This window comes from Oncorhynchus keta, chromosome 12, assembly GCF_023373465.1.
Source record: "Oncorhynchus keta strain PuntledgeMale-10-30-2019 chromosome 12, Oket_V2, whole genome shotgun sequence".
NCBI classification, from domain to species: domain Eukaryota; kingdom Metazoa; phylum Chordata; class Actinopteri; order Salmoniformes; family Salmonidae; genus Oncorhynchus; species Oncorhynchus keta.
In genome coordinates, this window is record NC_068432.1 from 33,335,691 (window position 1) to 33,356,344 (window position 20,654).

Below are 20,654 nucleotides of genomic sequence, written 5' to 3' on the forward strand. Positions count from 1 at the left end.
TATTTGAGGTTGTGGACAGGTGTCTTTTATACTGATAACAAGTTCAAACAGGTGCCATTAATACAGATAGCGAGTGGAGGACAGAGGAGCCTCTTAAAGAAGAAGTTACAGGTCTGTGAGAGCCAGAAATCTTGCTTGTTTGTAGGTGACCAAATACTTATTTTCCACCATAATTTGCAAATAAATTGTGATTTTCTGGATTTTTTTCTCATTTTGTCTGTCATAGTTGAAGTGTACCTATGATGAAAATTACAGGCCTCTCTCATATTTTTAAGTGGGAAAACTTGCACAATTGGTGGCTGACTAAATACTTTTTTGCCCCACTGTATCCTTCTAAACATTCTGCTTCTATCTGCTCCTCCAGGCCAGTGAACAAATCTACTATGCTGGTGACAGTGAGTAGATTATTCTTGTTTTTTTGCACTTGGAATAAATCATTTGGGTAGAACTCTGGCTATTTTTATGTCATAAGCAGACACAAAACAGTACACATAAAACCCATTGAACCCAATTTATGGTATCAGAGGTAATATAATGAATTATCCAATTATTATCTTCACCTTCAGAGACAGATAGACAGTACAGTCTGTGTTCTGAGGAGATTTTTGTTCTGCTCTATTGTCTTGTAAGTCATTTGTCCTGGTCCATCAGGTTTCCGTACAGCCAGTGTCATCATTGCCTTGACAGATGGCGAACTGAGGGAGAATCAGTTTGATCTGGCAGAGAGAGAGGTGAGATAAATATTGGTTTTAGACCTACAGTAATGGATGATCTATGGGCAATGTCTATGGTATCTCTACACTCACAGAGTGAGGAGAGTTCAAATAGCTAACCACATTCCACAGGATATTCCAGTCCTGGAAGAGCGGGTTCTCAGTACTCTGCTGCCTGTCATAATCTGCAATTATCATTATTAGAAACACTATATATACACAAAAGTATGTGGACACCCCTTCAAATTAGTGGATTCGGCTATTTCAGTCACACTCATAACTGACAGGTGTATTAAATGGAGCACACAGCCATGCAATCTCCATAGACAAAAACTGGCAGTAGAATGGCCTTACTGAAGAGCTCAGTGACTTTCAACGTGGCACTGTCAAAGGATTCCACCTTTCCAACAAGTCAGTTCATAAAATGTCTGCCCTGCTAGAGCTTCCCCAGTCAACTGTAAGTGCTGTTATTGTGAAGTGGACATGTCTAAGATCAACAACAGCTCAGCTGCGAAGTGGTAGGCCGCACAAGCTCACAGAACGGGACCGCCGAGTGCTGAAGCGCATAGCACGTAAAAAATAGTTTGTTCTTGGTTGCAACACTCACTACAGAGTTCCAAACTGCCTCTGGAAGCAACGTTTTTGCAAAACCTGTTCGTCGGGAGCTTCATGAAATGGGTTTCCATGGCCGAGCAGCCACACACAAGCCTAAGATCACCATGCGCAATGCCAAGCATCGGCTGGAGTGGTGTAAAGCTTGCCGCCATTGGACTCTGGAGCAGTGGAAATGCTTTCTCTGGAGTGATGAATAACGCTTCCCCATCCGGCAGTCCGACGGACGAATCTGGGTTTGGCGGATGCCAGGAGAATGCTACCTGCCCAATGCATACAGTAGTGCCAACTGTAAAGTTTGATGGAGGAGGAATAATGGTCTGGGGCCATTTTCATGGTTCGGGATATGCCCCTTAGGTCCAGTGAAGGGAAATCTTAACGCAACAGCATGCAATTTCATTCTAGACAATTATGTGCTTTCCAACTTTGTGGAAACAGTTTGGGGAAGGCCCTTTCCTGTTTCAGCATAACAATGCCCCTGTGCACAAAGAGAGGTCCATACAGAAATGGTTTGTCGAAATCGGTGGGGAAGAACTTGACTGGCCTGCACAGAACCCTGACCTCAACCCCATCGAACACCTTTAATATTAATTGGAACGCCAACTGCAAGCCAGGCCTAATCGCCCAACACCAGTGCCCGACCTCACTAATACTCTTGTGGCTGAATGGAAGCAAGTCCCCGCAGTAATGTTCCAAGATGTAGTGGAAAGCCTTCCCATAAGAGTGGAGGCTGTTACAGCAGCAAAGGAGGGATCATCTCCATATTAATGCCCATGATTTTGGAATGAAATGTTATACGAGCAGGTGTCTACATACTTTTGGTTATGTAGAATATCTTCCTGCAGCTGGTTACATCACTAATTACAGCTAGTGAAATGTAAAAGAGCCTAAACTCAAGCCTTTCAATAACTGGATGTTTCCATCAGTCCATACATTGGCTGATGCTAATTTTGTGCAGAACTTCCTAGACTTGAGAAGTTTACTTAAACTCACCAAGACCCAAGAAGTCATCATGGGCTGTGGAGGATCACCCAAAGCACTGTAACTACATGAGGACACAGAGGTTTTTCGAATTTCAACAAACAAAAACCTTTCTTTTTCTTTTTAGGAACTCAGTTGGGGTCTCAATTTACTGTTGAGAGTTAGAGTAGTAGAATACACAAGGTGCACTTTCGAAACATAGTTGTCACTCACTAGCTAGGTTTCCATTCAATTGGCATAAAAACAATCTGAGCATTTGTCACCAGAGGTATTTCCACCAAATTGATTTGTTGCAGATAAAATGCTGCGCATGATGACATAATGCGCATAAAATATATTTTGCCATTCAATTCCCATTCCCAAAGTAAAATGTGTTTCCATCGCATTTTCAACTCTACTGATTTTTTTTCACAAAAAAATGTAGTGTTATATAGTGAGTGTGCACACACTGGTATTGGCACATGCACTCTAGCCAACAGCACTAGCTGTACACTGTTGGCTAAAGCACAATTATAGTTTACATTATGAGATTATTATTATGGACAAAAGAGCAAGATTCTTTTTATTTGTCAAATGTCAAATGTGATTATCATGCCACCAGAATAAGACCCTCAATATTTATTGGAAAGGAGCATCAAGCTCATACCTTGCATTTTCACCACCATCATCATTTATTTAATCTGTAACCTAATAAACTGTATGCTTTCACGATGAATCGTAGTGGAAAGACCACACAACATGTCATCGCATGACTCCAAGTTTATTTCGATATGATTCTCCTTTCCCCCTTCTGATGACCAGGTGGCGAATCGCATCTCTGCATGTCTGGCAGACATATCAGTGTGGATGACGGATCACCACCTCAAGCTGAACCTCGGCAAGACGGAGCTGCTCTTCCTCCCGGGGAAGGACTGCCCGTTCCATGATCTCGCCATCATGGTTGACAACTCCATTGTGTCCTCCTCCCAGAGCGCTAAGAACCTTGGCGTGATCCTGGACAACACCCTGTCGTTCTCAACTAACATCAAGGCGGTGGCCCGTTCCTGTAGGTTCATGCTCTACAACATCCGCAGAGTACGACCCTGCCTAACACAGGAAGCGGCGCAGGTCCTAATCCAGGCACTTGTCATCTCCCGTCTGGATTACTGCAACTCGCTGTTGGCTGGGCTCCTGCCTGTGCCATTAAACCCCTACAACTCATCCAGAACGCCGCAGCCCGTCTGGTGTTCAACCTTCCCAAGTTCTCTCACGTCACCCCGCTCCTCCGCTCTCTCCACTGGCTTCCAGTTGAAGCTCGCATCCGCTACAAGACCATGGTGCTTGCCTACGGAGCTGTGAGGGGAACGGCACCTCAGTACCTCCAGGCTCTGATCAGGCCCTACACCCAAACAAGGGCACTGCGTTCATCCACCTCTGGCCTGCTCGCCTCCCTACCACTGAGGAAGTACAGTTCCCGCTCAGCCCAGTCAAAACTGTTCGCTGCTCTGGCTCCCCAATGGTGGAACACACTCCCTCACGACGCCAGGACAGCGGAGTCAATCACCACCTTCCGGAGACACCTGAAACCCCACCTCTTTAAGGAATACCTAGGATAGGATAAAGTAATCCTTCTCACCCCCCCCCCCTTAAAAGATTTAGATGCACTATTGTAAAGTGGCTGTTCCACTGGATGTCATAAGGTGAATGCACCAATTTGTAAGTCGCTCTGGATAAGAGCGTCTGCTAAATGACTTAAATGTAAATGTAATGGCTATTATATCAACATTTGCACATTAAAAGGCGTTTCCACCAACATTTTTCGCATAATAAATTTGACCGACACAGAAAGATCCCACCTTGTCTAGCGTATTTTCTTTTGTCGACATTTGAAAAGTTTACAGAAAAATTTAGTGTTTCCATCAGGCCTGTAATGACATTTTTTTATCCGACATGTACTTTACACACATAAAAAGGTTGGATGGAAACCTTGTTACTGACAGTCACTCAATTAGCCCATGTCAGTAAATTAAATACATTGGTAAATTTGTCTAGCCAGCTATCTGGCCAGCTATCAACACTAATTTGTTTACTTTTTGTTAATAAAATACTTTTTTCTGCTAACAGATCCCTCTGTACTTATTACATTATAGTTTTCAATCCTGGTGCTGAGATAATGTGTAGCGGCTAATTGTATAGCTAATAGGCTATGTGTTTGTAGATCGACTAAGGTGAATGAACCTACCGCAGCCAAGGTGATAATGGCTGGAGTCATTATATAGTTTTTAAACTGTATATAAATTCAGTAAATGAGCTCCGGCTTTCTTAAAATTCACCCTGTCCATGGACCTCACCAAAACTCAGACTCTGGTTATGGCCATGAAAGCACAAGATTTAACCAAAGCAATCGATCAAGTGGACTGCTACAAAAATGTCTGCACCGTTATAGACAGCAAACTCTGTTTTGGAGAAAACTTGGATATCTTTGTCTCCATGTGTCAGCCATGACTCAAGACTAAATACCTGCACAAACTGAGATGGCTGGAGAAAACCCACAAATCTGTTGTGCATGCCTTCCATAGATGCTTCCTAGAATCAATGCTTATCCTTTATGGAGACACCTTTATACACTGTGTTGTATTGGTTTTCTATATATCTAACACCAGACATGAAGTTCTCTCTACTTTGGTCAATATAGAGTTGTGAAATAACTTTCATGTCTATTTGTGTGACCCTTTTGAAAACTAGGCCAGCCGATCGCGTCAACTGGGCGCCTCAGTCTACTGCGTGGGAGTAAAAGACTTCAATGAAACCCAGGTGAGCCACGTTCACATGTTTCTGTTGTGAGCAGGGGATTATTATTGTTATTACACTGTTACTGAATTAGAATTCTCCTCACTCCCTAGCTTTGGACAATAGCCGACAGTAAGGACCATGTCTTCCCTGTGAATGATGGCTTTGAGGCACTGCAAGGAGTCATTGATTCAGTAAGGGCAATGTTGTTGGGGTTGGTAGAATGATGCAAACACCTGTTCACTATTGTAAGGTATGTTTTCAACACTGTTGAAAGTATACCATTGTATAAGATTTAAATACTTTCAAAAGCTCTAACTCTTTTTGTGTTTGTCTTTTAAGTTACATTTTTTTGTCATATCCAATTACGATCTTCTCTCATCACTGCAAATCCCCAATGAGCTCGGGAGAGGCGAAGGTCGAGTCATGCGCCCTCCGAAACATGACCCTACCAAACCGCGCTTCTTAACACCCACCCGCATAACCTGGAAGCCACTGTTCAACTGACAATCGAGGTCAGCCTGCAGGCACCCGGCCCGCCACAAGGAGTCACTAGAGCGCGATGAGCCAAGTAAAGGCCCCAAGTCAAACTCGGACGACGCTGGGCCAATTGTGCGCCGCCCTATGGGACTCCTGGTCACGGCCAGTTGTGACACAGCCTGTGATCGAACCAGGGTCTGTAGTGACACCTCAAGCACTGCGATGCAGTGCCTTAGACCGCTGCACCACTCAGGAGGCCTCAACAGCTCTAACTCTAACAGATTTACGTTTCCAGTAGTGCTGCTTCCCGCCTTCACCATTAACCATCGCCCTCTCTTCCTCTCATCCTCTCCCTCTCCCTGTTTCTCTCTCTCTTGCGATTCTCCCTTCACTCAGATCCTGAAGAGATCATGCATCGAGATCTTGGCAGCAGAGCCCTCTAGTATCTGTGCAGGAGGTGAGTGGTGTATTAGCTCCTCTGTTGGAGTTCCAGAATAACCCATTTTAAACATAGACAAACCCTGTATAAAATATGTTGAAGTTGTACCTTGGAAACAACATCAGATCTTCAACGTAATATTCTTGATAAGAAAAAAACTATAGGCTGGGCAGCACCTCCTACTGGAGAGTTGATCAACTGTGCATTTGGAAAGCATTCCAACCCCTTGACTTATTCCACTTTGTTATGTTACAGCCTTATTCTAAAATGGATTTAAAAAATACACTACCGTTCAAAAGTTTGGGGTCACTTAGAAATGTCCTTGTTTAATTGAAAGAAAAGCAGACTTTTTGTCCATTAAAATAACATCAAATTGATCAGAAATACAGTGTAGACTGTTAATGTTGTAAATGACTTGTAAATTACTTTGTAGTTGGAAACGGCTGAGTTTTTATGGAATATCTACAGCAACCATCACTCCTGTGTACCAATGGCACGTTGTGTTAGCTAATCCAAGTTTGTCATTTCAAAAGGCTAATTGATCATTAGAAAACCCTTTTGCAATTATGTTAGCACAGCTGAAAGCTGTTGGGCTGATTAAAGAAGCAATACAACTGGCCTCCTTTAGACTAGGTGAGTATTAGGAGCATCACCGTTTGTGGGTTCGATTAAAGGCTCAAAATGGCCAGAAACAAAGAACATTCTTCTGAAACTCGTTAGTCTAATCTTGTTCTGAGAAATGAAGTCTATTCCATGCAAGAAGTTGGCAAGAAACTGAAGTTCTTATGTTTACTACTCCCTTCACAGAACAGCACAAACTGTCTCTAACCAGAATAGAAAGAAGAGTGGAAGGCTCCGGTGTACAACTGAGCAAAAGGACAAGTACATTAGAGATTCTACCCTAAGCACACAGCCAAGACAATGTAGGAATGGCTTCGGAACAAGTCTCTGAATTTCCTTGAGTGGCCCAGCCAGAGAACGGACTTGAACCCGATCGAACATCTCTGGAGAGACCTGAAAATATCTGTGCAGCGACACTCGCCATCTAACCTGACAGAGCTTGAGAGGATCTGCAGAAAATAATGAGAGGATCTGCAGAGAAGAATGGGAGAAACTCCCCAAATACAGGTGTGCCAAGCTTGTAGCTTCATACCCAATAAGACTTTGGCGCTGGAGAAGATGGCTGATAACCAACAGTGCTATTTTGTTAGTTTTTTCGTATTGTTTGTCACTTATTTTGTACATAATGCTGCTGCTGCTGCTACTACAGTCTCTTCTGGAAATCAGAACAGTGATTACTCACCTTGAACTGGACGAAGAATTTATCTTTAATTAATGAGTCGGACGAGAGGGATTTACCCCAGACACCCGAATAGGCCCTCATCCCTGTCATTCACAGGAGAAACAGATGGAAAGGATATCGCGGAAGGAGATCGGGTGCCTTGTGAGGATTCGCCAACGAGTGGCTAATCTGCTGTTGCCATCCCTACTATTGGCCAACGTACAATCGCTGATTAATAAATTGGACAAACTAAAAGCACGTATATCCTACCGACGGGACATTAAAAACCGTAATATCTTATGTTTCACCGAGTCGTGGCTGAACGACGACATAATGTTTTTTTTTTACTAGGCAAGTCAGTTAAGAACAAATTCTTATTTTCTCCTGTACTCTCTGTTCACTCATGACTGCAAGGCCAGGCATGACTCCATCACCTTCATTAAGTTTGCAGATGACAACAGTGGTAGGCCTGATCACAAACAATGACGGGACAGCATATAGGGAGGAGATCAGAGACCTGGTTGTGTGGTGCCAGGACAACAATCTCTCCCGCAACGTGATCAAGACTAAGGAGATGATTGTGGACTACAGAAAAAGGAGGACCGAGCATGCCCCCATTCTCATTGACGGGGCTGTAGTGGAGCAGGTTGAGAGCTTCAAGTTCCTTGGTGTCCACATTAACAAACGGACATGGTCCAAGCACACTAAAACAGTCAGGGCACGACAAAACCTATTCGACAAACAAACAGGGCACGACAAAACCTATTCCCACTCAGGAGACTGAAAAAATTTGGCATGGGTCCTCAGATCCTCAAAAGCCTCTACAGCTGCACCATCGAGAGCATCCTGACTGGTTGCATCACTTCCTGGTATGGCAACTGTTCAGCCTCCGACCGCAAGGCACTATAGAGGGTAGTGCGTACGGCCCAGTACATCACTGGAGCCAAGCTTCCTGCAATCCAGGACCTCTATACCAGGCGGTGTCAGAGGAAGGCCTTAAAAATTGTCAAAGACTCCAGCCACCCTAGTCATAGACTGTTCTCCCTGCTACCGCACGGCAAGCGGTAACCTGAGCGCCAAGTCTAGGTCCAAGAGGCTTCTAAACAGCTTCTATTCACAAGCCATAAGACTCCTGAACATCTAATCAAATGGCTACCCAGACTATTTGCATTGACCCCCCCGCACCACCTCTTCACTCTTTTATGCTGCTGCTACTCTCTCTTATTACCTCTGCATAAGTCACTTAAATAACTCTACCTACAGTACATGTATATAATACCTCAATTACCTCGACTAACCGGTGCCCCCGCACATTGACTCTGTACCGGTATCCATTGTATGTAGCCTCGCTATTGTTGTTTTACTGCTGCTCTTCATTATTTGTTACTTTTATTTATTTTATTTTTTTTCTTAAAACTGCATTGTTGGTTAATTAAGGGCTCGTAAGTAAGCATTTCACTGTAAGGTCTACCTGTTGTATTCCGCGCATGTGACTTGAGCCTGTAATCGCTGCCAAAGGTGCTTCAACAAAGTACTGAGTAAAGGGTCTGAATACTTATGTAAATGTGATATTTCAGTTTTTATTTTAACTAATTTGAAGAAAGAAAAAAAATACTGTTTTTGCTTTGTCATTATGGGGTATTGTGTTCAGATTGATGAGGAAAACAAACTATTTCATCCATTTTAGAATAAGGCTGTAACGTAACAAAATGTGGGAAACAGTCAATTGGTCTGAATACCTTCCAAATGTGCTGTATCTATAGCTATCCCTTCAGTCTCCCATCCAGGGCTTTAACCAAACCCAGCCCTGCTTAGCGTTGATATTTGACTATAACCATGTGTTATCATGAGAATGATTGTTGAGAAGTCTCCACTTAATAGATTCACTGTTGCTATCTAAGTCATTCCAAAGGGTAGGTTCAACAGAGCAAATGATATGTAACCATATTTAGACCTACAGTATATAGCATTTGGGAAGTCATCAACAGCTATGGTTTACATTCTAAAAATAGACAATACATATAGGCCTAGGGTTTCAAGCTCATAAAAGTTTAAAAAATAAAATAAAATAAGCAGATTAAGCCAGTGGCTCAGATTGAACTATCCAAGTAATAGATACATCTCCTTTAAATGTTTATATTTGGTTGCATTGTCAACCAAACAGAATTCAATATTACTTTTGTAAGACAGTAAATAGCTTAATGTTAAGGCTATCGTACAAACTAATGTAACAGTATTTATTCAAACTTAAAATGTGTAACACATCCATGCACATCGTGCATGTTCAGGGTCGCAGTTCTGTGGAAATCTTCACAATTGCTACAGTTATCTGAACAGAATCTCATATGGCATTGATCACTTGCACCATGTAGTTTAATGCAATTTCAATTGCATTCCAGGTAATTTGGTTGTGCTATTAGATGACGCACATTGATAACACATTAAGTTGTTGTATAAATAAACAAAATATCTGACATTGAATTCCCATTTAAATGTTGTTGTGCTTTTAAATGGTTGAAAGCGCATTGATAACACATTTAGGTGACAACTAAACCAGAAATCAGATATGGATTTTCCATTGGAATTTAATTGTGCTTTTAGATGGTTGAAGGCATAGTGATAACACATTGGGAATTCAAAAAAACATGTTTTTGAGTGGATGAAAATAGTTTGGAATCTCATTTTCTTCCTTTATTTAACTAGGCAAGTCAGTTAAGAACAAATTCTTATTTTCAATGACGGCCTAGGAACAGTGGGTTAACTGTCTGTTCAGGGGCAGAACGACAGATTTGTACATTGTCAGCTCGGGGGTTTGAACTTGCAACCTTACGGTTACTAGTCCAATGCTCTAACCCCTAGGCTACCCTGCCGCCCTGCATTGATCAATGCATCTACCAAATATTACCCAATTATTCACATTGAAATGACATGGTGTGCCCAGTGGGATGTATCATTATGGAGAATTGGGAAGCTTTTGGCCTCAGGAAATAAGGTTTTGAAAATATCATTATCAACTGTAATTCCACTTTACTTATGATTATCAAGGTGAACACATGGCATTGATGATTGTTCTCTCCCTTTCATCCCTCCTTAGAGTCCTTCCAGGTGGTAGTGAAAGGAAATGGTTTCTCACATGCCCGCGAGGTGGGGAAGGTCCTTTGTAGCTTCCGCATCAACGACACTCTCACTTTGAGTAAGAGGAAGTTATGGTATCTACAATTTACCGACCATTAACCTTAATGAATCCCATCAGTAACACCCCTGATTTGAATGATCTGGATTTCTAATTTCTAATGAGGCTTAGAAAGAGATATGTTTCAGCAATGTCACAGTGAGTTGGCTGTTATCGACAGTGACTATGAAACAGGCAAATACAAAAGAGAAGGATTTCAAACATCCTGAACGAAAGAACCTAAAGGAATGAGCCTGAAAGAAAGCTCATTAGATCAAACAGGCACCAGTTGGGTTCTCATGACAATTTCTGCCTGTCTTCTGTTCCTTACCTAACCATTTAATTGAGCCAATGTAGAACAGCAGTATCCCACAAGGTGCCCTACACATGACAGAACATTGGACCAAGAAAGGACTACAAATATTTTGATGCAAGAGATTACCCTCGCTCAAAAGTTGCAAACCAGTCTGGTTGCAAATTCCACACCAATGGAGTCGGCAGCAGTGCACAGATCTGAGTTGGAGATTTAATTAGGTTTCTTTGTTCCGTTCACTCATCCAAAACTGATCTAGCACATCTGCTGTAGCCTCAGTGTCTCTGAAAAGCTAGGTAGAAGGCTCTCTGAAGCTTTAAAGGCAAGGGTTTATTTCATCTAGAATCTCCAAAAGTTCCATGGATAAGGGACTTGCAATAATATCCTTTGACAAGCAATATTCAGTAGAGTAGTCCAATTCTTTACACTGAAGAAACATTTCTACATTCTTTCCTGAGGCATTATGCGAAATGGGGCTACGTTTGATTTAGCCACAAGCAAGAGGGGGTTATAGCATGCCCACTGTTATTACAAATCCTAATGAGTTCTGGTCTGTCTTTCCTCACTCCCCCCCCCACACACACACACACACTTTAATTCATCTGGTTGAATACTTAAGGCTTCTCAGATGTACAGAAGGAATGTGGATCTTATGTGCCATATGCACACACTGGAAGTTCTCTCGGCCAGGGTAAATAAACCACACTCACTCTGAAAGATTTCAGTTGCTTCATTTTCCACAAGTAAAGGGCCACAACTCGTCTCAAAGTATTTCAATTTCAACTATAGTCTTTGAAGCACTCTTTGATCTACAACTCTTTGAAACTATAATACTTTAACTAGGATAAATAGTTAAATTAATAGCACAGTTTGGTAATGAATTAGCTACTGTATTTTGTTGATTTTATTTTTGATTTTATTTCAATGCACCTCTAGCTGGATGCATAGCTACTGCATGGGATTTATAATGAGGCACATTATCCACAGTATTAGGTATTCATATACACACATAATACAATGCATTCTCTTCTATAATCTCATAGTGAAAAGACCATTGGTCGTGAGAGACACCTTCCTGCTGTGTCCAGCTCCAGTATTGGAGGAGGAGGGGACTTAAGTGACTGTTTAACTCTCACATCCTAACTGCTTTAATTGATGCATGCCAAACCCTACTCATGACACGCTAAGATAAACATACAGTGTGGCAAAAAAGTATTTAGTCAGCCACCAATTGTGCAAGTTCTCCCACTTAAAAAGATGAGAGAGGCCTGTAATTTTCATCATAGGTACACTTCAACTATGACAGACAAAATGAGAGGGAAAAAATCCAGAAAATCACAATTTATTTGCAAATTATGGTGGAAAATAAGTATTTGGTCAATAACAAAAGTTTATCTCAATACTTTGTTATATACCCTTTGTTGGCAATGACAGAGGTCAAACGTTTTCTGTAAGTCTTCACAAGGTTTTCACACACTGTTGCTGGCATTTTGGCCCATTCCTCCATGCAGATCTCCTCTAGAGCAGTGATGTTTTAGGGCTGTTGCTGGGCAACACAGACTTTCAACTCCCTCCAAAGATTTTCTATGGGGTTGAGATTTGGAGACTGGCGAGGCCACTCCAGGACCTTGAAATGCTTCTTACGAAGCCACTCCTTCGTTGCCCGGGTGGTGTGTTTGGGATCATTGTCATGCTGAAAGACCCAGCCACATTTCATCTTCAAAACCCTGTTTGATGGAAAGATGGTTTTCACTCAAAATCTCACGATACATGGCCCTATTCATTCTTTCCTTTACACGGATCAGTCGTCCTGGTCCCTTTGCAGAAAAACCCATGCTTCACAGTAGGTATGGTGTTCTTTGGATGTAACTCAGCATTCTTTGTCCTCCAAACACGACGAGTTGAGTTTTTACCAAAAAGTTATATTTTTGTTTCATCTGACCATATGACATTCTCCTATTTTTCTTCTGGATCATCCAAATGCTCTCTAGCAAACTTCAGACGGGCCTGGACATGTACTGGCTTAAGCAGGGGTACACTTCTGGCACCGCAGGATTTGAGTCCCTGGCGGCGTAGTGTGTTACTGATGGTAGGCTTTGTTACTTTGGTCCCAGCTCTCTGCAGGTCATTCACTAGGTCCCCCCGTGTGGTTCTGGGATTTTTGCTCACCCTTCTGGTGATCATTTTGACCCCACGGTGTGAGATCTTGCGTGGAGCCCCAGATCGAGGGAGATTATCAATGGTCTTGTATGTCTTCCATTTCCTAATAATTGCTCCCACAGTTGTTTTATTCAAACCAGGCTGCTTACCTATTGCAGATTCAGTCTTCCCAGCCTGGTGCAAGTCTACAATTTTGTTTCTGGTGTCCTTTGACAGCCCTTTGGTCTTGGCCATAGTGGAGTTTGGAGTGTGACTGTTTGAGGTTGTGGATAGGTGTCTTTTATACTGATAAGAAGTTCAAACAGGTGCCATTAATACAGGTGGAGGACAGAGGAGCCTCTTAAAGAAGAAGTTACAGGTCTGTGAGAGCCAGAAATCTTGCTTGTTTGTAGGTGACCAAATACTTATTTTCCACCATAATCTGCAAATAAATTCATTAAAAATCCTACAATGTGATTTTCTGGATTTTTTTCTCTCATTTTGTCTGTTATAGTTGAAGTGTACCTATGATGAAAATTACAGGCCTCTCTCATATTTTTAAGTGGGAGAACTTGCACAATTGGTGTCTGACTAAATACTTTTTTGCCCCACTGTATATATTATTTTACATACCCATTACTCACAATTACACCTCCTTTTCCTTCAAGACATACAGTTGAAGTCGGAAGTTTACATACACTTATAGGCTGACCACATGCGACGCGAGCGTTGCAAAATGAATTTAGAAATCTATGTTATTCAATTATTGCACCCACACTGCTCAGGCGCATATTTCTGATGCAGATCGCGCTGCAAGTCCTGCCTCTCCCATCTCCTCATTGGTTTATAGAAGCAGGTAGCCCACGTGCCATCTCCTCATTGGTTATACCCACGTGGGTGATTGAAAGACAAACTGTGTTGCCGGTTGGTGTAGTAATACTATTTACTATTTATCAATCACCATATAAGTTCAAAGATGAAAAAGCCTGGAAGGATGAGAGATGACTAGAAATTATTCGGTTGAACGTTTTATGTGTGGATTAATTGTCGGAGTAGAGGACCTTGTGCATTTCATTTTAACAACTCGATGTTTATATTCCAGGACAAATTAGCTAGCAAGTGCAAGCTAACTAGCTAAATTGCCATAAATGTTTAATGCTTTTCCACCTGTCCCCAAATTAATGTAACTGGTTTAGAGGTTGTTTAGATATTTTAACCTGTGTGTCGTGATCGCGTTTGGTGTGGGGGGACAAAATCAAATGTATGCACAATGGCGCACGCTCACAGCCGGTTGGTGTTCCGTGTTAGGTTGGAGTCATTAAAACTAATGTTTCAACCACTCCACAACTTTCTTGTTAACAAACTATAATTTTGGCAAGTCGGTTAGGACATCTACTTTCTGCATGACAAGTCATTTTTCCAACAGTTGTTTACAGACAGATTATTTAAATTATAATTCACTGTACCACAATTCCAGTGGGTCAAAAGTTTACATACACTAAGTTGACTGTGCCTTTAAACAGCTTGGAACATTCCAGAAAATGATGTCATGTGTTTAGAAGCTTCTGGTAGGCTAATTGACATAATTTGCGTCATTTGGAGGTGTACCTGTGGATGTATTTCAAGGTCTACCTTCAAACTCAGTTCCTCTTTGCTAGACATCATGGGAAAATCAAAGGAAATCAGCCAAGACCTCAGGAAACAAATTGTAGACCTCCACAAGTCTGGTTCATCCTTGGGATAAATTTCCAAATGCCTGAAGGTACTACGTTCATCTGTACAAACAATAGTACACAAGTATAAACACCATGGGACCATGCTGCCGTCATACTACTCAGGAAAGAGACAAGTTCTATCTCCTAGAGATTAAAGTACTTCGGTGTGAAAAATGCAAATCAATCCCAGAACAACAGCAAAGGACTGTGTGAAGATGTTGGAGGAAACAGGTACAAAAGTATCTATATCCACAGTAAAACGAGTCCTATATCGACATAACCTGAAAGTCCACTCAGCAAGGAAGTAGCCACGGCTCCAACACCGCCATAAAAAAAGCCAGACTACGGTTTGCAACTGCACACTGACAAAGATGATTTTTTTTTGAGAAATATCCTCTGGTCTGAAGAAACAAAAGTATAACCGTTTGGCCATAATGACCATCGTTATGTTTGGAGGAAAAGAGGGGGGCTTGCAAGCCGAAGAACACCATCCCAACCGTGAAGCACAGGGGTGGCAGCATCATGTTGTGGGGATGCTTTACTGCAGGAGGGACTGGTGCACTTCACAAAATAGATGGCACCATGAGGATGGAAAATTATGTGGAAATATTGAAGCAACATCTCAAGACATCAGTAAAGCTTGATCGCAAATGCGTCTTCCAAATGGACAATAACCCCAAGCATACTTTCAAAATGGTGGCAAAATGGCTTAAGTACAACAAGGTCAAGGTATTGGAGTGGCCATCACAAAGCCCTGACCCCAATCCCATAGAAAATCTGTGGGCAGAACTGAAAAAGTGTGTTAGGTTTGTAGGCCTCCTTACTCGGACTGTTACTCCAGCTCTGTCAGGAGGAATGGGCCAAAATAAACCCAACTATTGTGGGAAGCTTGTGGAAGTCTACCCGAAACGTTTGACCCAACTTAAAAAATTTAAAGGCAATGCTACCAAATACTAATTGAGTGTATGTAAACTTCTGACCCACTGGGAATGTGATGAAAGAAATATAAGGTAAAATAAATCATTCTCTCTAATATTATTCTGACATTTCACGTTCTTAAAATAAAGTGGCGATCCTAACTGACCTTAGACAGGGATTTTTTACTATGATTAAATGATAGGAATTGTGAAAAACTGAGTTTAAATGTATTTGGCTAAGGTGTATGTAAACTTCTGACTTTAACTGTATTTTCTCAGAAAAGCAGTCGGTCTCTGAAATTAAAACAGAGATGTGTTGAAGGATATTAGAGCAAAATATATAAGCAGTGCAGTCACCTCACCCCTAACCTTCCACTCACCTCCCTCAGGGCAGCTACCCTCCACGTCAGTATGAACAATGGCCTGAGTTTCATATCTAGTTCTGTCACCATCACCTCTGTCAGCTGTGTAAGTATCAACCCTTCACTTCTCTACACAGTGTTGTGCTTCTAATTATTTGGCTCATTTTAGTACTGTACTCTTCCATGTCTATTCCTGGGGGGTAATATAGCTTGTGTTCAAGCACAGATTTTAGTTTACGTACACCAGGTTCTGACCTTATTTCCTCTCTCGGCCTCCCCCAGTCTGACGGGACATTTTTGGCCATAGCTCTGCTCATCCTGCTGCTCCTCCTGATGCTGGCTCTGCTCTGGTGGTTCTGGCCTCTCTGCTGCACAGTGGTATGTCAGCCATCTTGTCCCAACGAAAGTCCATGAGGAGATACTTTTTGTAATCATTTCGTGAAGTGTGTGTGCATTAGGGTATTGCAGTACACAGCAGTATTTGTTCATGAGATTGTGTTTCATCTACAGTACCTCTAAAAACAAACATACAAAAAATGAATATAGTCGCTAGTGAAAGTCTACACACTCCTTGCACATTCTTCATGTTTTGCAGCTTTTAAATTACATCTAAAAAGGGATTCAATTTTATATTTTTTCACACCCCAGAGTTAATACATACTGGCATCCATTACAGCTGTGTATAATTTTGAATAAGATTCTACAAACTTTGCACATCTCTTAGGACAACACACACTGAGCATACCAAACGTTAGTACCACATTCCTAATATTGAGTTGCAATCCCCCTTTCGCCCTCAAAAAAGCCTCAATTCATCGGGGCGTGGACCCTACAAGGTCTCGAAAGCATTCCACAGGGATGCTGGCCCATGTTGACTCCAATGCTTCCCACAGTTATGTCAAGTTGGCTGGATGTCCTTTGGGTGGTGGACCACTCTTGATACGCATGGGAAACTGTTGAGCGTGAAAAACTCAGAAATGTTACAGTTCTTGACACAAACCTCTGCGCCTGGCACCTACTACCATATCCTGTTCAAAAGGCACTTAAATATTTTGTCCTGCCCATTCACCATCTGAATGGCACACACATACACAAGTCATGTATCAATTGCCTCAAGGCTTATTAAAAATCCTTATTGAACCGGTCTCTTCCAAATCAAAAATCAAATCAAATTTTATTTGTCACATACACATGGTTAGCAGATGTTAATGCGAGTGTAGCGAAATGCTTGTGCTTCTAGTTCCGACAATGCAGTAATAACCAACAAGTAATCTAACTAACAATTCCAAAACTACCGTCTTATACACAGTGTAAGGGGATAAAGAATATGTACATAAGGATATATGAATGAGTGTTGGTACAGAGCAGCATAGGCAAGATACAGTAGATGGTATCGAGTACAGAATATACATATGAGATGAGTATGTAAACAAAGTGGCATAGTTAAAGTGGCTAGTGATACATGTATTACATAAGGATGCAGTCGATGATATAGAGTACAGTATATACGTATGCATATGAGATGAATAATGTAGGGTAAGTAACATTATATAAGGTAGCATTGTTTAAAGTGGCTAGTGATATATTTACATAATTTCCCATCAATTCCCATTATTAAAGTGGCTGGAGTTGAGTCAGTGTCAGTGTGTTGGCAGCAGCCACTCAATGTTAGTGGTGGCTGTTTAACAGTCTGATGGCCTTGAGATAGAAGCTGTTTTTCAGTCTCTCGGTCCCAGCTTTGATGCACCTGTACTGACCTCGCCTTCTGGATGATAGCGGGGTGAACAGGCAGTGGCTCGGGTGGTTGATGTCCTTGATGATCTTTATGGCCTTCCTGTAACATCGGGTGGTGTAGGTGTCCTGGAGGGCAGGTAGTTTGCCCCCAGTGATGCGTTGTGCAGACCTCACTACCCTCTGGAGAGCCTTACGGTTGTGTACGGAGCAGTTGCCGTACCAGGCGGTGATACAGCCCGCCAGGATGCTCTCGATTGTGCATCTGTAGAAGTTTGAGTGCTTTTGGTGACAAGCCGAATTTCTTCAGCCTCCTGAGGTTGAAGAGGCGCTGCTGCGCCTTCTTCACGATGCTGTCTGTGTGAGTGGACCAATTCAGTTTGTCTGTGATGTATATGCCGAGGAACTTAAAACTTGCTACCCTCTCCACTACTGTTCCATCGATGTGGATAGGGGGGTGTTCCCTCTGCTGTTTCCTGAAGTCCACAATCATCTCCTTAGTTTTGTTGACGTTGAGTGTGAGGTTATTTTCCTGACACCACACTCCGAGGGCCCTCACCTCCTCCCTGTAGGCCGTCTCGTCGTTGTTGGTAATCAAGCCGACCACTGTTGTGTCGTCCGCAAACTTGATGATTGAGTTGGAGGCGTGCGTGGCCACGCAGTCATGGGTGAACAGGGAGTACAGGAGAGGGCTCAGAATGCACCCTTGTGGGGCCCCAGTGTTGAGGATCAGCCCCTTCCCCTTCACTGACTGAAGTGGATTTAACAAGTGAGATCAATAAGGGATCATAGCTTTCAGTTCTTAATGTTTTGCATACTCATTGTATATCTCTTGTTTTTGTAAAAATTGCTCAAGTTCAGTAAATTTGGTTGGGAATAATTGTAGGACAGCAATATTCAAACCATGTCTCTGATTTTCAAGCAGATTTAAGTCAGGACTGAGACTGGTCCATTCAGGAACACTCACCACCTCGGAAAGCAAGTCTGGTGTGTCTTTAGCATTAAAATGCGTGTAATTGTCTCGCTGTAAAATAAAACTATCCCGGGGTTAGGTTCTCAGAATACTACGGCGGGTTTTCCTCTAACATTTAACCTGGATCTGGATCATTGTTACTCTAACATCCGCGACGCATACAAAGCCACCCCTCGCCCTCCTTTCGGCAAATCTGACCATTACTCTATTTTGTTGCTCCCAGCCTATAGATAAACTAAAACAGGAAACACCAGTGCTCAGGTCTGATCCAACGCTGGTCCGACCAATCTGATTCCACGCTTCAAGATTGCTTCGATGACATGGACTGGGATATGTTCCAGATAGCGTCGAACAACAACATTGATGTATATGCTGATTCGGTGAGCAAGTTTATTAGCAAGTGCATCGGTGATGTTGTACCAACAGCGACTATTAAAACCTTCCCCAACCAGAAACAGTGGATTGATGGCAGCATTCACGCAAAACTGAAAGCACAGAGGCAAGGCGACCGGAAACATGACCGAATACAAACAGTGTAGCTATTCCCTCCGCAAGGCAACCAAACAAGCTAAGCGTCAGTATAGACACAAAGTAGAGTCGCAATTCAACTGCTCAGACATGAGAGGAATGTGGCAGGGTCTACAGGCAATCACGGACTACAAAAAGAAAACCAGCCCCGTCGCAGACTGATGTCTCGCTCCCAGACAAACTAAACAACTTATTTGCTTGCTTTGAGGACAATACAGTGCCACCAACACGGCCCGCTACCAAAACCTGCAGACTCTCCTTCACCACAGCCAACGTGAGTAAAACATTTAACTTCTTTGGGACTGGGGGGGCAGCTTGGTAAACTACCTGCTACTCAGGCCCAAAAGCTAGAATATGCATATATGCATATAATTAGTAGATTTGGATAGAAAAACACTGAAGTTTCTAAAACTGTTTGAATGAAGTCCGTGAGTATAACAGAACTCATATGGCAGGCAAAAACCTGAGAAAATATCCAACCCGGAAGTGGGAAATTGAGGTTTGTAGTTTTTGAAGTCATTGCCTATCGAATATACAGTGTATATGGGGTCATATTGCACTTCCTAAGGCTTCCACTAGATGACAACAGTCTTTAGGACCTTGTTTCAGGCTTCTACTATGAAGGGGGAGCGAATAAGAGTCAGGTGTCTGGCAGAATGCCATGAGCTAAATCATGTGCGTGGCCGTGAGAGGTAGCTGCGTTCCTTTTCATTTCTAAAGACAAAATAATTTTCCGGTTGAAACATTATGGAAGATTTATGATAAAAACATCCTAAAGATTGATTCTATACATCGTTTGACATGTTTCTACGGACTGTAAATATAACTGAACTAAGAGATCGCGCATTGAGCATTTGGATTACTGGGCTAAACACGCAACCAAAAAGGAGGTATTAGACATAAATGATGGACTTTATCACACAAAACAAACATTTATTGTGGAACTGGGATTCCTGGGAGTGCATTCCAATCAAGATCATCAAAGGTAAGTGAATATTTATTACGCTATTTCTGACTTTTGTGACACCTCTCCTTCTTTGGAAAATGGCTGTACGTTTTTCTGTGGCTAGGTGCTGACCTAACATAATCGCAAGGTGTGCTTTCGCCGTAAAGCCTTTTTGAAATCTGACACAGCGGTTGCATTAAGGAGAAGTTTATCTATAATTCAATGCATAACACTTGTATCTTTTATCAATGTTTATTTTAAGTATTTCTGTAATTTGATGTGGCTCTCTGCACTTTCACCGGATGTTTGTTTGAGACGATGCATTTCTGAACATAACACACCAATTTAAAATGAGGTTTTTGGACATAAAGTTTAACTTTATCGAACAAAACACACATTTATTGTGTAACATGAAGTCCTGTGAGTGCCATCTGATGAAAATCATCAAAGGTTAGTGATTAATTTAATTGCTATTCCTGACTTTTGTGAGCCCTCTCCTTGGCTGGAAAATGGCTGTATGGTTTTCTGTGACGAGGTGCTGACCTAACAATCGTTTGGTGTGCTTTCGTCGTAATGCCTATT

General features: G+C 42.1%; 1 protein-coding gene across 2 annotated transcripts in view; it reads left to right on the plus strand.

The window, feature by feature from the left end:
* Positions 1-20,654, plus strand: part of LOC118375832 (anthrax toxin receptor 1-like) — a 43,458-nt gene that overhangs the window by 11,053 nt on the left and 11,751 nt on the right. Inside the window, exons 5-13 of one of the 2 annotated variants that reach the window (XM_052458031.1) lie at positions 365-395; positions 652-731; positions 5,031-5,099; positions 5,189-5,269; positions 5,952-6,012; positions 10,371-10,469; positions 11,805-11,874; positions 15,922-16,000; positions 16,177-16,272. In XM_052458031.1, the coding sequence (XP_052313991.1) occupies positions 365-395; positions 652-731; positions 5,031-5,099; positions 5,189-5,269; positions 5,952-6,012; positions 10,371-10,469; positions 11,805-11,874; positions 15,922-16,000; positions 16,177-16,272 (666 nt within the window). Of the gene's footprint in view, positions 1-364; positions 396-651; positions 732-5,030; positions 5,100-5,188; positions 5,270-5,951; positions 6,013-10,370; positions 10,486-11,804; positions 11,875-15,921; positions 16,001-16,176; positions 16,273-20,654 lie in introns of both variants that reach the window. The other variant, XM_035762454.2, reaches the window with a different exon arrangement.